Source organism: Parasteatoda tepidariorum, chromosome 11 (assembly GCF_982258835.1).
Source record: "Parasteatoda tepidariorum strain Cologne lab strain chromosome 11, Ptep-v5.0, whole genome shotgun sequence".
NCBI lineage: Eukaryota > Metazoa > Arthropoda > Arachnida > Araneae > Theridiidae > Parasteatoda > Parasteatoda tepidariorum.
This window is the reverse complement of record NC_141765.1, coordinates 12404333-12422199: the sequence shown is the minus strand read 5'-3', so window position 1 is coordinate 12422199 and position 17867 is coordinate 12404333. Positions and strand designations below refer to the sequence as shown.

Below are 17867 nucleotides of genomic sequence, written 5' to 3'. Positions count from 1 at the left end.
ATAACAAGTCCACGGAGGAGAAGATGCAGTCAATGGAAGAGACAATGTGTTGGATAACCATAATACAATTTTAATAATTAAAAAACAATTTTCTTTTAATTGATATTTTTTAAAATGGAACAAATGTGTTAATTTGTTTATATTTTTAAAGAAAATCAATTAAGTTTAACTTTTTCTTATCGGAGAAGTAAATATTGGCAATTTTTCTAAATAATTTCTGTGATGTTTAACATTTTTTTTCTCTTCAAATTTTAGGAAAAAAAATGGCAAAACCAAAATGTAAAAAAAGAAAGCAATCAAATGTTCAAATGCAAAAGAGAAAGGAACAGAAAAAACTCGACTTGAGTATGAGACAAGCTAGACAGAATTCCAAAGAAAACCCTATATTGTTTGAAGAAAGTAAAAAAAAAAAAAGGTGCAAGAAACTTTAAAATCTGTATCAGAAGAAGATTTAACAGAAAAATCGTGATTAAATGTACTTAAATTTCTAGAAATTGATAGAGCAAGCCGTTTGGCCGTTTGTGCCCCGGGATAAAAGAAACAATAACAAGAAGAAAAGAGAAAAAACAAAAACGTTATTTGGATGACAGTATGTTTAACTTGCATAAAATGCTCATGAAATAGTACCCTTAACACTCAACTTTCAGGTGGAGTCTGAATTTTTATTTCAATAGTCTTTACATTTTAATTTATTTATATTCAGTAAGAGTTACTTAAAAAATTGTACACCTGGGTTAAAAATGGGTGTTTCCTTTCATAGCAGCATGATTAATCGGAAATAGCTCTATCTCTAATAATGAAATATTTTATTATTTACTTATTAATGTTAAACTCATATCAGTCGTACCCAATAATTAATGAATTAGTCTTTATTGACATTTTGTATTTTATGACATAAAATGTCTCCTCTGTTGGCCATTACATCTCTTTCGTGGACAAGGCAGAATTTAAAATATTTTAAATCTTGCAAAAAATAAAATAAAAAACTTGACCATTATTATAAGGACCTATAACAAAAATAAACAAAGGCATTTATGTAATTTTTATCACTTTTTTAATTACTTTAATTTAAGAATTTTTTTTAGTCTATTTATACCTTTTCAGTGAGAATGACCCTTATTCTTATATTTTTTAATCTCTCCTGTGAAACGTATTTCATCTCAAAAATGCTGTTAATTTCGCTCATTTGTAGTTTCATACTGCTTTTATCTCTTTCACATTTAATACGTTTCAATTATAATGAACTTCTAATGAAACAATGAAACTTTTAAAATTTAATATTTGTTTTACCCAGATTATTGCTCTTAATTTATCATTTTGAAAATTAAAATAAGGTTTTTTCTTTAAAAAAAAATAATAAGAAGAGTAGATAAGAAAAACTGTTACCATTATCCCAAAATAAATATTCTATAAAAGAAAATTAAAGTTAAATATAGATCTAATTATAATTTTAAAATTTGACATATTTTTGAAAATAAATATGCAGATTTTAGAGATAAAATTTTAACCTTTGAAAATGTCATTGATTTTTCAGTTAATTCTTACAAAATACATATTTCTTAGTTTTTACGAACAGAATATGCATATTTTATGATTACTTTTTAGATTCAAGTGGTACGAAAAAGTGAGTATGTTCCTTAATTTTACAATTAAACTTCTAAAAGAATATTAATATAATAATAAAGTAATACAAAAATGAAGTTTGAAAATATTACTTTTCTTACTGCCTTCTATTATTATATAAAGTGCGGAAAAAATATAAGAGAAGGAAAACATAAAACAAATGTGAGAAAATAAACAAAAGATCTTTAATCACCCACAAAGTAAGATCTGTTGTCAGATAAACACTTGAAGGTGTTATCGGAGGTCTCTTTAGGTATCATTGAGTGCACAAATGGGCATATTTTTTTATGTTTAATATGTGTAAAGAACGTGTAAACTTTGGGACCCCCTTTAAGCAGGGAAACAAAAAATAGTCTGTAGGTGCTAAATCAGGCAAGTACGGTGGATGTGCAGTGTCGGGTACACTCCCTGGAACAACAAGTAAGGAAATGGGGAAGTTTGAGAATTAGACTCGGAATCATCATTCGATGATGGTTCAGAAAGTAAACGCATTTCCTGCTCACTGAGTCTGTTTCATACACATGTGTAAATTATTCTTGCGTTTTGGAGTCGATTTTCTTGTATCAAAACTTCAAGTTTATCCATTGATCCATATTAATTTAACATTCGCAAAAAGGAGGCTGAGCACAATCTTTCAAACTAATCTTTCTTCTTTCCGAGTTATGTTTCTTGATTTGTGCCCCTCTGTGCTGCCACATTTGTAACTCTTTTGAGTTATCCATCAACTCACTAAACCTCATCTTTTAGTGACCTTAAATATTATAAGTTATATGTTTAATTTTGATAATTGCTATTCTTAATCTAGAAGATGATAAAACAAAAATTAGCAATTGCATTCGAAAGTCCACTAAAACAAATTTCTTAAGTTTTCGCCATTTCTGTCAACTATTAATTATATTATACTTTAAAAACTACTCTGAAATATTTTTAGCTCAATTGTTATTGTAATTAAAAAATACATTATTTAATATCTTTAGTATCTTTATATTAAGCCCAAATCTTATCAAATTCAATATTTAAACTGATTGGCGGGAGGAAAAAAAGTAAACAGCTGTTAAAATATAAGTGAACTAAGTATTTATACCTGTATTACCCCACCACCTTTACTTTTATCTGATAAACACAAAAACTCTTCCGGCAATCCAATCATTTTTCCTAAAATACAAAAAATTTAATAAACTTGAAGTCCTATAAGGAAAATTTATGAGGCTAAAAAACTAATAAACAAATAGCAAAATATATCATATATATATATATATATATATATATATATATATATATATATATATATATATATATATATATATATATATATATATATATATATATATATATATATATATATATATATATATATATATATATATATATATATATATATATATATATATATATATATATATGTATGTAAACAAGAGGCAATGAAGACAGACAGAAAAGAGGAGTTTTCAAAGAAAAAGTTAAGAATTTCAGATATATTAAGTTTTATAAACTGCGCATAAGCTGCATGTACATAGAAACCATGAAATAAGATGAACATTTAAAAAAAAAATAATAAATAAAAAAGGGGGAAAAGATTTAGTGAGAAGAAAAAATTATTAAAAAACTAAGAAAATTTAGAAAAATAAAATAATGAATTAAAATTAGAAAATATATCAACGAAAAAATATAACCTAGTTATCAGCGCATCCGATTATATCCACAAAAATAGTGCGTTTTAATATTATATTAATATGGGCAAAGCAAAATATATCAATACAATTGTGTGAGGAGCAAAGAAATAAACGAAAGTAAAAAATCACAAAAATTGAAGAAACAAACCAGAAATAGGAAAATATAAGAGAACATATAAAGCGAAAAAGGATGTACTTTCGAATTATTTGCAAAAATGAAATATTTTCTTCACTAAGTAACCCGATTACAAAATATGAAAGAGTAGAGAGAGTAGTGGAATGGAGCTGAAGACCTCATTTGATTTGTCCTTCGATTCACCCTAAAACTGGATTTGAGCAAAGTAATAATATATTGTAATTCAAAGTTTATAATTAATAAAAGGTCGAATTTTAAATACAAAATTATAATTCGATAATTTTCATCGAAATTAATAGCGTATATGGGGCTCTTTGAGCTCAATTTTTAATATGAATTAAAAAAGAAATAAAGCACCAGTTAAAAATGTGTTAATAATTCTTCATATTGTACCCAGTACGAGGGACCTGATTAAGAGGGGCCCATTGAATCGACACTCTTCTATTCTGAAAATAATTATAATCAAAGTTTTTTCAGAATTTCATACGAAACTAGAATTTTGCCTTGTTATAAAGCGTGTTAACGATGAAAGATGTTAAAACTTGCCCCAATGTTGATCAAAAACATATAGTTTAAAATAGCGATAATTGTAAATCACTTTGTTATTTAATGTCATTTATATGTTAAGATGCGATTTTTGCAATATGAAATATGTTGGACAAGCTAGTATCTCTGTTAGCATTAGAATTAATCAACGTCGTTCAGATATTAATTGTAATAAATTTATAAATAATCGAGAATTCAATCATTTCAGAATGCATTCTTATTTTGATAGAATTAAAACTAATATTTTTGACATTTTTCACGATTTTAAATTTTAGCCTACAAATAGAATAGTATTACAAACTTTTACAAAAGAAATCTTTGTAAACTCATTGAGTTAACTTAGTATTAAAGTTAATAAAAAATATATTTCATAAAAAATCCTTTGGTTATCTCGATTAATATTTTTGCCATGTGCAAATCCTATTCGGGCAAATTCATGGCTGAAAGTTATGTAACTGATCTACAACCTCCTCCAATATTCAATTTAATAATTTATATTTTTCAATAAAAGTTAAATATTTCTATAAATTAAAACTTGTAACTGAATTTCGATTTTTTATTAATTATAAGCTCTGAATTATCTAGGTTATTATATTATTACCTTGGGCCAATTCAAGAAAACAAACGAATCAAATAAGGTTCTTCAGTATGAACGCGCCTTGAAAATATATCCTACTACCCTCTATTTACGCTTTAATTTCATATTTAATAATCTGGTAACTTAGTGAAGAAAATATTTTAAAATCATTTTTGCAACTCGTTCGTAAATACATGATATTCGTTCTCCCCGCTCACTTTATATGTTTCTATTTGAGTATTATTTTGTCCTTTTTTAAAATTTTTGTGATTTGTACTTGGTAAAATATTGTTAACCAATCGTTTTCTTTCCTTTTACTCCTTTCTTTGGTGCTTCTCACACTATTCTGTTGATATAATTTGATTTGGCTATATTACTGCAATATTAGAAAGAACTCTTTTTGCAGATATAATCGTGCAAGTTGATGACGAGATTATACATATTTTCGTTGTTGTTTTTTATAATTTTAATTTAAAAAATGTAATTTTTTGATTCATTCATTAATATTTTTCATTTTTTTTATTTCACGTCAATTTTCTCCTTTTTTTATTTTTAATTGTATTTATTTCCTTTTTTTTCACAGTAATGGTCAGAAATGAATGAATGAAGAGAAAAAAATAAGACTGAGGGAAGCGAAATTAAAAGCATCAAATTAATATTAATTAAAAGAAAAGCTTGGAGGCTGTCTAATTTTCCCCTTTTACCTGCTCTCAATATCTGTTTCATCTGACAATAAAAAAGATTTAAGCTTTTTTAATCCCATAAATTATATTCCTCGTAAATTATCAATCAGATTTTGGCGAAGATTTTGTTTTTTTTCACGCTCATCATTAATTTGCGACCACCGCAGTTTATATTTTTTTTACTTTAATTTTAACCAGAATTTCAAAATGAAGGCAACACTCTGAATATACCGATTTCCCCCTTAGTATATATTTTCAAAAAAAGAAAACAAAAACGAAATCGCATTAAGAGTCACAAGCAAAAACAAAAAACAAAAATGTTATTGAAATCTATGAAATCACGAGCGAGGAAAGTGAAATGAGCAATATCATAACCAGTTTGATTGCCAGATGAAAAGTTGTGTTAGTTTCTAATAATCAGCTCTAAACTCTTCTGCTTCCAGTAATCAAACTGGTCTTGAGACTTCTTTCAGTTCCGCCTACTTCGGTAATTACTTTTTAAATTTCGGTTGCGTTTTTGTTTCATTTCCTCGCTTAAACATTAATTTGCTACTTCTATGAATCTACCCTATGGTTATGTTCAAATCGTTGGCTGATACTGTAATGTTTGATTTTGTACTATAAAACAGAAACGGAGATCTAGAATTATACCTAATCCAAACAAATATAAATCATTTTACCCCATAATAATTTAATTAAATCATATTATTTAGGTTTTGAGTTCATTATTGTGTATACTAATTAAAAACATTTGGTCAATTTAAAAAATCCTTCTGCGTAAGCGTAGTTCTTCTGCATATTATGAAATAGCATACATATAGGTATATACTTCATATATTGCAAGATTAATTAATTTTATTACATGTTAAACCAGTCAACCTACTTCCGATTTGGGACGGCCAATTAAAGCATATTGAAATGAAAGACAAAAATCAAATGAAATAAACTTGCTTTTATTTTGTTTTAAATATTCAATACAAAATCTTACATACCTAGCCAATCGAGCATTATTGTTTCTAGTTCAGTACAGGCGGGACTTGCTGCCTGCAAAAGACATAAAAGTTAGTTAAATGTCATTCTCTAAAACTAAAAAAAAAATAAACTCATTCAGCATAATTAATCTGGATGATTCTCTAAAAGTGTTTATTTTAATGTCAGCATAATTTTTTTCATTATGGATGTAATAGACATTTACTAACATGCTCCGTAATTATTGCACTATCTTTATAATACTTGCAGGGCTGCTAGCAACTGCGCTTTCCGCAAAAAAATTGTGGAGTGATAGACATTTAAAAAATGAAGCAGTCAGAATTTTGGGTAATTTTCTAGCAATTTAAAAACCTCATCACGAGAGAGTTGGAACGAAGTGGGATTTCATTTGAACTTTTTATAAGAATCATTGTATTTCATAAGAATCATTTGTTTGCAGTGGTGTGGAAAAGTAACTTGATATTAAATTTACGAAACAAAGACTCGTATATTAAGCAAACATAACTACCACTAGATGAAGTTTTTCCCCAAAACTTAGAAAGTTGGCAGCCCTGTCCTTGTATAAAATGAAGATCGAGAGCTTTGCATATTAGAGAAATCTATCAAAATCTATCTGGATGATTCTCAAAAAAATTTTGTTTTAATATCCCCGAAGAATTATTTTTCATACTCAATATAATTGATATTTATTAGCATGTACCGTAATTATTATCCTTAATAAATATATTTAGAATCCTTATACAAAATGAAGATTGAGAACTTTGCATATTAGAGATCTTAAACTAATATTTAAGTGTTAAAAAATTTCTAATTTCCGACCAATCATGATTGAGATATGGAAGAACAGAGGTGCATTTAGAACCTTTAAGATTAAATTTTTGTCTGATGGAACTGGAATCAATTCACCTTTCGCTTTACTTTTTTACCAATTGTCTAAAAATATAAATACGTGACACACTATATGCAATGTGTTCCGTAAAGAAAATCTTACAATATTCAACATGTTCCGTAAGAACCTTACCAAATATAAAAACAAATAGTATACACTTTAGGGGTCAATACATTAATAATTAAGTGTGAAAAAAACGGTACGCTATCAAAATCTGAAAAATCACACTACAGCATGGCACATGTAAAAGTATCAAAGCAGGTATAATTGGAAGTTATTTTACTTTATAACTGTCGTTGAACAGCTGACCCAATTTTGACATAACGGCTGCCGATGTTCAACTCCGTAGCCTTGCAATTTTGAAACCAATCTAGAAGCCAAGAGAATTCCAGGATCAAGTATTGGGAGAGATTTTGCCTTCGTGAAGGACTTTTTGATGGAACTAATCCACATTTGCGTTACATGGAGAGGAAAACCACGAAAACTTTCCATGATTAGTCTGACGGCAAGGGGACTCTAACCCCTTATCCGTCTACAACTGAGAATATTTTAAGCCATGATGCGGTCGGTGCCAGCAGGGTGAATAATCAAAAACAACACGCTTTTATTTAGGTCCTTCTTCTTGACTAAGTCAGAGTTTGTGATCTAAAAACAGAACTAATACAGAACAGATACAGAATACAGAACTAATTTCAACACAATTGTAGTCTCACCCCACTACTTGCTCTTAATTCATTCTCGTCAATATGCATTGTGGGTAGAAATATGCAATATGCTTTGAAAAATAAACAAGCACTACCGAGGAAAAAGGAACTCCAAACTTTATAATTTTGAAGGTAACTAAGAGTAGGTGAAAAGCCATTATTAATTGTTATTTTTCTTCCGGCTCTCCATTTAAATAAATTTACTTTTTCTTTGAGAAACTTTTATTCTTTTTTTATTTCATTTTTTACAAGGATTTTAAAGATATACAATAAGAGTGGTGATTAGGGAACATCTTGCTTATATTTTAAGCTGAATATGCTCTATGTTGAAGAGTTTGTGTGCTTTATTTCGAGAAAAATATTTTTTTAAATAAATTTCTGGATAATAGCAATTCATAAAAAAATTCCTTAATTCTTCATAAAATGAGTTTTCCAAAATCTCGCGATTTTTTCCAGCAAACACTCTTGTCCACTCATCCTTAAATTCCTAAGATTAATAAGTTTAATTTAAAATTTGGTACATTCAGTATTGTTCATTCTAAAATAAATTTAATGCGTAATTTTTCCACTTACGATATTTGTATTTCGATGAAAAAAAATCTTTAAATTACTCAACAGTGAAAACAATAATCCAGATGTTTATTGGGACAGTTAAAATTTGACATGGGAAAAGTTTCTTTTAAAAAAATTGGCTATAAAAATACGTTGATAAAACTAGCCGCAAGAGCTCAAAAAAGTATGCAGAATGTATTAACTATTTTTAAAAATAGGCATAGAGAAATTACATTGACTTACGACCCTACTAGAAAAACCGGCCTCCGCAGATTTACTTTGTTTTGCTGACATAAGTAATGGCACGGATTTCCACATGGGTTTTGAAATCTCATTTTTTTTTAATATAATATGACCATTTTTTTAATATTTTTAATATGGTGTAAAGTAGTCGCCAGCATTTCAGTTAATCAATAACATTAAATGATTAGAGTAAGATAAGATGCAAATAAGAGTCAGTTAAGTTATTCTTACAATACAATATAAAGAAAGAATAATTCATTTAGAATGCATATATACACTAACTCTTGAAAAAAATTAGTTGGTAAATTAAACATCAGCGTAGCACAGATAGAATCTTAAAAAAAATTCGAACTAGGTTTAACAGAACAGAAGCTGATAGAAATTCATTATGAAAACAGTTAATACAGCTCTCAGAGATTTAAAAACTAAAATATAATTATCCTTATTACACGACTAAGATCATACATAGTAAGCGACGAATTTTTGTTTCTATTGGTGAATATCAGGCGTTGAAAATTACAACGAGTCCTTGCCAGCATATTCTAGATTGTAAACTCGCAATATTATTATGGTAACAGACATGACAATTTTTGTCATATCTAGCCAAAAAGCATCAACCAAAAACAGTTTTAAAAAATCTGAAAAATATTTAAATAGCATAGAAAAAAGTATATGTGTTTTATTATTTTTAAATATTACACTTTTTCTGCAATATTTTCTTTTTAATTTCCTAATGATACAGAACTGAACCTTTGGCTTAACACTGATAGAACTTAAAACTGAACCTTTTGGCATAATAGTTGCGATGCACTTCCTGTCTTCCACTCCAGGAATCGATGGATCGCAAGAAAAAGTATAACAGAGCATACTGGTGAACAACAAAAGTCAAAGCCTGGCATAGTTGACAAGCAAAAGACAACATGAATTCCCCAATGCTTGCTACTCACAGCAAACGAACAGTTATTAAAACCGTGCAAATACAGCAGTTACAATTTTAAGGGCAAACTTAAACAGACTTGTCGTTTTGATTTCATCGAAGGAGCAGCAATGGTCAGATTTTTCAACTGTTCATAACTTATCCAAAATTTAACTTAGGATTCTGAATTTGTCAGTGGGAATTAACATAAGCACAGTTATTTGAACGTAAACACTTTTTGGAAACACTTCTAAAATATTTTAGAATTTAATTTTTTGAGAACTAAATTTTGAAGGAAAAAAATACTATGATGTCTCATGCGCACGATGACAGTTTAAAAATTCATGTTAATGACTTGAAGCAACTTGTAATAGGCAGTCAAATATGAAATTTTCAAAACCATTCTAGTTTTTTAAAAAAAGTGAAATATTAAAAGTATAAACTATTTTTAAATTTCAAAAAAAGCTTATTTTTTGTATTTTTATTTAAAAAAATGTATTCCCATTAGGAAAAAAATTTAAAATATTTACCAAAATTCAAGTGCTACAATGAATACGAACAGCATGCTATACTCAAATCAGTTACCAAATTTTAGCATAATAGGTTTATTAGAAGTCGAGTAATCTTTCTTTTTAAATGAGAAAAGCTGATCTAACGGTAAAACTTTATTTTAATAACTTTAAACAAAATGCTTGAGTCAACAGACAATTGCAGTTTAGAAAATTTGTGTCTCATTTTTAGAGAGCGGGTTCCAGTATTTTTGCTGTCGATGGAAGTTGTTATTACTCATCTTTTAAACTACTATGAGGGGGTTTTACAAATATCTCCCCAAATACTCCAATAAAACGTAAATGAAATGAGCCTCTAATTAGTACCTATAAATTAGTGAGTAACCCATACGCAATAGTTTCAGATTAAGCCTAATTAAAGATAAAAATAACCATATCAATTAAATGAGGACTTAAACCAAATAGCCATATATTGTTGAGACTGAAAATAATAAAATTAAAATAAAATAATTACAATTAAAATGACTGTGCTGCAATTAAACATTTAAGAGTTAATAGTTAAAAGAATGGAAAATTGAAAACTGAATCTGAAAAAAAAGTTGCTAAAAGGGCAAAATTATTAATTTGACATCAATAGATTGATGCAAACCCACAAAAATAAAATAATAAATAAGTAAGACTAGAATCAAATGATCCAAACAAAATGCTAAAAAAAAATTAATTTGGAGAAATTATCGATAAAATCTTTATGTGCAGTGTGCCAAAAAAAAAAAAAAAAAAAGAATCCCCCAGAAGATCTTCGCCCTCTAGGACTCAATCTTAATGGCTTGACGAAGAGACCTCAAATATACTAAGTAATAAGAGCAGACGATATTTCAAGTTGCGAAATAAAGCAAAAGCATACTTTCTCTGAATAAGCATACATTTTTTTCCATGGATTCAGATTTCTGACTCCCGAAATATAGGGAGTAACCGCAATCTGGGAAACATGGTCCGGACAGGAGAGGGCTCCAAAGTTTGGACCCCTTAATGTTCATTTTACTTTTTGCGTATTTCACTATGAAAAGCTAATTGAAAAAAGCTAATTGAAAAAATTTTTCACCCAATTATGAAATTCATTTATCCAAAGATAATTCTATGCAAAAAATAACTTTCAGTAAATATTTATTATTCTTTTTTATTTTATTTAACAAATTTGTATTGTAAGGTATACAAGTTTTTGCATCATTTTAAAGAATGCATATTTGCACGGCAAAATACAAAATTTGAGTAAAACCGGTCGAAAAGTTCCTGAGAAATTAAATTTTAAAAAGTCAAATATTTAAAATTCGATTTCACGGGAACTATTCCACAGATTTCGCTCACATCACGATTATATTTATTCATAGAAAGTACGTTTTTGTGTCTGGTTTCGTAACCTAAAATATCGTTTGCATTTATTAATTACCATATTTAAAGTCACCCCCTCGTGCCAATAAAATTGAATCCTAGAACTTGAAGATCCCATTGTTAGATCAAAAATTATTCAGGGTAGTCGGTTCTTTTATTTCTTTTTGCACTGTTTACAAAGTTTGGACTCCCTGAAGCAATCACTTCTGCGGGAATGGGATGATAGATTACAGGTCTTGCAGCCCATTGCTGAATATTTCAACAAGCATTTGCACCTCTGCATCGCTGCAAAAGTTCACCACTTTGAAACCAATTGAATTTATTTATTAGCAAAAGTCTACTCTTCTTATTATTTGTTATATTTCTTTTAAATTTTTTTATTTTTAATAAAGTTACATTAAAAATTGTTTGTCTGGGTCTTTTTGTGCCCTCTGTAATTTTTAGAGTATACATTAATTATATAGAGTATACTGATTATATATTATTATAGACTATTAATTATATAATATGTATTTACGTGGTCATATTGTAAAGTATATATTAATTAACGTGGTCATATTGTAAAGTATATATTAATTATATTAACAGTGCATTTAACCACTCAGTCAAGATGCCTCTGTGGTTAAGGCGCTCAGCTGATATTGCGAAGGACTGGGGTTTGATCTCCGGTTCGGCTGGAAGCCCATCAAGCTTAACATCGATGAGTACCAGCTAGTTTGGAAAGTAAAGGAGGCTCATGTGTAATTCTAATTACACCACCAGAATCATGCCGTTTGTTTAAAAATTATGGAGTCTCAACCTCTATGACCCCTTGGCTTATAGCGGCCTCTTTTTTATATATATATATATATATATATATATATATATATATATATATATATATATATATATATATATATATATATATATATATATATATATATATATATATATATATATATATATATATATATATATAACCGTCGTTGAACAGCCGACCCAATTTCATAGGTTTACGACTACTAACGTTCAACTCCGTAGCCTTGTAATTTTTGAACCAATCCAGAAGACAAGGAAACTCCTGGATCAGTACCCCCAGAGGTATTGATTTGTTGTGAAAACATGGAGGACTTTGAGACTCGACAGATTTGACGTGCATCAGTCACCATTTACTACACGGGGATTTTTCGGCTGGCGAGGATCGAACCCACGACCTTTTGGGTATGGGCCCAGCGCCCTACCGACCAGGCTATTCCGGCCTTAAATATAGCGGCCTCTTGTAAAAATACCTTATATCGATTACATATCAAAATATTCATTGGAATCACGTTAAAAAAAATGCAAATTCAGCTGTTTCAAAAGGCGCTGAGCTGTCATTTCGAAGGACTGGGTTTTGATCCTCCGTGGTGGCTGGAAGTCCACCAAGCTTAAGATTGATGGTTACCAGCTTGTTTAGGAAGTAAAAGCAGCTTGTGCGTAATGCTAACTAAATTACCACAATCATGCCATTGGTCTCAAAATTGTGGAGTCTTAACCTCCATGACCACTAGGAATATAGCGGGATCTTGTTGGAATACTTTATATCAATTATGTATCAAAATATTCATTGGAATCACAATAAAGAGAATGCAAATTCAAGTTGAGTACAGTACGCAAAAAAAAAGATATCACCCTGAATATCTTTCGTTCTAATGATCGGATTTTCACGAACTAAGTGTCATTCTTAATGGTTTCTGGGGGTGATCTCAAATATGCTAATTAATTAGTGCTAACTATTAATTAAGTTACGAAATCAGACATAAAAACGTACTTTCTCTGAATAAACATATATTTTTTTTTACATATTTGGAATCCAGACCCTTTAAATAGGGGGGGGGGGTAGACAAAATTTCGAAAAAAATGGGTTGTAAATTGGGTCGCAATAAGGATTTATATATGTGGCGAAGATTTAAAAATATGCCAAATTACCTCGCCTAATCTATATGCCAATTACCAAATTACCAACCATAAAGAAACTAAATGATTGACAAGACGGGAAAACATAGTGCTTCTCGTTGCTAAGCAACCAAAAGAATTTTTCGAGTTGCTTTCTGGGCAACGAAAACAAATTGTTTTTGCTTTCTTAATCTTCTTTAAAAAAGGAAATTTAAATCAATTAATAAATTATTTTTGATTCTCCAATATTTTAAATTCTTGACGTAGAACTTTTTATCTGACATTATTTATTTTTTAAAGCTGTTTTAACGTCATTTGTGTGACAGTTTTGAATTAAAACCAAATTTTTATAAGTTATTATAAATTTATGAAGAGTTGTAGGGTTAGTTGCTTTAGTACCTCACTTCGAGCTTCTTAGGTAAGGGAAGGAAGAAAAAAATGATCAAGGAAATGAGGACCCGAAAAAAGATAGCTTTTCTGATGCATTATCACAAAATTTTATAGAATTAGCGGTATTTATTTTCGATAAAATTGTAGAACTTAGTAAATGTTATATGGCATTTTAAAAGCATTTATATATATATATATATATAGAAACTTATTTTATGAGTTCTATTTAAATAAATATATATATATATATATATATATATATATATATATATATATATATATATATATATATATATATATATATTCTATTTAAATAAAATATATATATATATATATATATATATATATATATATATATATATATATATATATATATATATATATATATATATATATATATCATAATAAATGAATACAAAAAAAACACGAAGAAAATTAAGAAAAACAAAAGGTTTTATTTATTGCGCATAAGCTGCAAGTAAATAGAACTCATAAAATAAGTTCAAAATGTAGAGAAAACATGAGAAAAATTACAGAGCAATAAAAAATGGAAAAAGAAGAAAAATAATAGTAAAAATAAAATCACAAGAAATCGGGGGGAAAATTCCGGAAAAAGGGAAAAAAAAATTCTACAAATATCCGGAAAATAAAAGTTATCTTTTCATCAGCTCACACGATTATATCCGCAAAAAAGAGTGCTTTCTAATATTGTATCAATATAACCAAAGCAAAATATATCAAAACAATAATTTGCACTTCATAAGATTTGCAAATGATGTTAAGTAAACTTAGTTGCAGTAAAAAGAGTTGATGTTATTTACACACTCCTTTCATTAGTTCTTTAAAAAATATGATTAAAAGAAAATTAGGTTTATAATACCCTTAATTAAACAAGAGTAACGATTGTTACAGTTTTTACAATATTTTTTTAACTCTGACACTCTTTTCATGAGATAACTTCTTTTGCCAACGATTTTGTCCTTTTTTTTTGTTACTTGAAACCAGCTTACGCATTCTTGTAATTTTTACATTTTCTCACTGAAATTTCAATCTCGAAAGACATGCATGAAGTGACCTCTAGTCCAAACAATCTAAGTTAAATAGTTAAGGCCGATTATTACGAAAACAATTAACTACTCTGGTTCAATGAAACAATTATAAATGAATCATTAATATTCTTGTTTTTTAATTAAAAAATATTAGGAGATTTTTTGTATTCATAATTTCTTCAAAACGTGTGTTAAAACTATGATTATAAGTTATTTAGGTAGAAAAAAGTCAAATGGAGGAAAAGAACAATTCTTGATATGATGATTTTAAAAATAGTACGTTTTTCGAATCTTATGACAATTTTTAATTTTAGTGGTTGTTTAACAAAACAAGGCATATCGAACATTTTCCTGATATAGCAATATTTCTTTGAACTGTGCAAAAGTTGAGAAATCATATAAACAGCTTTTTAATCAAATATTTTCAACTTTTTAAATCAAAAGGGTAACTTTATTTTAGTTAGCGCACAAGAATAACTTTCACCGTCGAAATAAAATTGTATGTCCATAGTTTTTTGTTCATTTAGGAAAAAAAACAATCTGTTATATTTTTTTGCTGTGCACACATACGCATTTACTTTTCATTATTGGAATAAATAAGAAACAAAAAAAAGAAAATTAATAATTTATCTTCATTTTTCGTAAACAATAGTATTCTTAGTAAATAGTCAGCTGTTCTGCATCGAATGATATTGTGTTTGATCAGTAGAATATTTTTAATTTCTTAACAAGATTTAATTCTCAGATAGCTGGCAACAATTCTAAGTTTTCTTTCAATAAGAATTCAGCAATAATTTAAAAAGTAATTTTATTTTAAAGGAAAAGTTAAATTAATAAACTAAAACTATTGATCAGTATATTATTGGAAAATAATTTACACCGAAGAGCCATTACATTATGACCATCCTGCTAATAACATGTAGGACCACCTTTAGTCCTCAAAACTGCTAGCACCCGCCGTGGCATTGATTCCACAAGGTGCTGATAGGTAGTTTGAGGTATCTGGTTTCAAGCGCTCACCAACTGGTCCTGCAATTCCCTCACATTTCGAGGGGGTAGCGTGGCAGCACGAATTTGGTTTTCCAAGTAGGACCACAAATGCTCTATTGGATTAAGGTCAGGTGAATTTGGGGGCCAAGTCATGATTTGAAAGTCACTGGAATGTTCCTCGAACCAATCCATGACGATTCGACCCTTATGACATGATGCATTATCCTGTTGGTAAACACCATCACCAGCAGGAAAAACTGTTGCCATGAATGGGTGAACCTGGTCTGCAACTATGTCCAAGTAGCTTACGGACGTTAGGAATTGTTCTATGAGGATTATGGGTCCTAATGTGCCCCATGTAAACATTGTTCCTGGGCGAGAAACCATGAAAACTTGGGCAAGCCCATTGTTATAGATAGAGGGTGGTCATACTATAATGGCTCTTCGGTGTATACGGTAGAATAAAAAATAAGATTTTGCATTAAAATTCAATTAAAAAGTTAGAAAAATAATTCTGCGAAACACGCGCAGATAGGAAATTTACAAATTTATTTTAAGATTATGGCGATATATAAGATGTAAAGAAGTTTTAAGATCATTAAAAATGCTGACTACGTATTTTTATTAATATTGATAAAATATATATTCAAGAAATTGATAAATATATTATTCCAAATCTATGCACATGCGTGTATATTATTGAAATTGTATCAGTTATTGAAAAACAAAATAAAAAAATTTAAAAAAATCACATTAAATAAGCACAATCTGGTGTATAACCATATTCTATCAGAAGCATGAAGTGTTTTTTATTCAAAATGTTTTATTCAAATTTCTTTACTAAATTGCAAAAAAATTATTAAACGACTAAAAAAGAAACATCGTATTTTATAGTTTGAAAGAAATAAAAATAAGAAGATTAGCAAACGATTATTAGCAAAAAAAAATATTAATGAAATTTTACGCTACGCGCGCGAAGTTTGTCACATTTTAATATTAATCGCCCCATTAAAGTATTTTTTCATTGTCGCCAAATTATTTTCATAAAAATAATTAATTTTAATTTTTCTCAGCTCCTAATAAATAAAAACAGTTGAAACTTTAGATTTTTTCAATTGAAAAATATGTAGATTAATATGGTATAAAGAAATTAATACCTTATAATTCAAAAATTTTTCATCCTCAATTTAATTAATTAATAAAAAATAATAATTAATTATCAAAAAATATTTTTTCATGAAATTATCTTTAGGTAAATGAGTTTTATGAGTGGGTGCAATTTTTTTTTGAATTGCTTAATTAGCTTTCAAAATATGACTAAAAACGCAAAAAGTGAAATTAACATTAAGGGGTCCAAACTTTGAATTGCTCTCCTGCTCAAACTATGGGGACCACTTTTCCCAGATTGCGGCTACCCCCTATATTTTGAAGATTAAGAATCCAAATATGTAAAAGGAAACATATGTTTATTCAGAGGAAGTACGTTTTTGTGTCTGATTTCGTAACTTAATTAATAGTTATCACTAATTAATTAGCATATTTGAAGTCACCCCTAGGAACCATTAAGATGGACACTTAGCTCGTGAGAATCCGATCATTAGAACGAAAGTTATTCAGGGTGATATCTTTTTTTTTTTTTTGCGGACTGTACATAAATATTAGCTGCATTACTTCTCAATTTCGAGCAATAATTAATTCTGCTAATGTTAATGCTGCATGTAATGTTTTGCCGATCCACAACGCAATGATATCACATCTGGATGAATTTTTGAAGAAATTTTCTTGAAATGTGATTTTTCGAGATTTGATTAGTGAAAAAAAAATCCCATATATTTTGTTTATATTTATTTAAAAAAAACAGGAAAAATCGGCCTTTATCAGTAGTCTCTCATTTTTTTCTGTCAACGTTTTAGCATAACGGACATGGTCATGCTTTTTCCTTGGAACTTTAACTTCGAATAGCCAACTTAAGTTTCAATACCTAGAGGTTATGTACCTGTCTTAATACTAGCTGTAATCTTAACATTGGCTATTATTACTATCTTAATATTTCTTTAACTAATCTTGCTATAACTAATATTTCTGTAACTAATC

General features: G+C 28.5%; 1 protein-coding gene across 1 annotated transcript in view; it reads right to left on the bottom strand.

Annotated features, from left to right (window-relative positions):
* The window catches only part of LOC107448396 (aromatic-L-amino-acid decarboxylase-like), a 101523-nt gene that overhangs the window by 25145 nt on the left and 58511 nt on the right, over positions 1 to 17867 (bottom strand). Inside the window, exons 5-6 of the mRNA XM_087154716.1 lie at positions 6231 to 6282; positions 2708 to 2778 (exon numbers count right to left, since the gene is read on the bottom strand). Of these exons, the coding sequence (XP_087010842.1) occupies positions 2708 to 2778; positions 6231 to 6282 (123 nt within the window). The remainder of the gene's footprint in view (positions 1 to 2707; positions 2779 to 6230; positions 6283 to 17867) is intronic.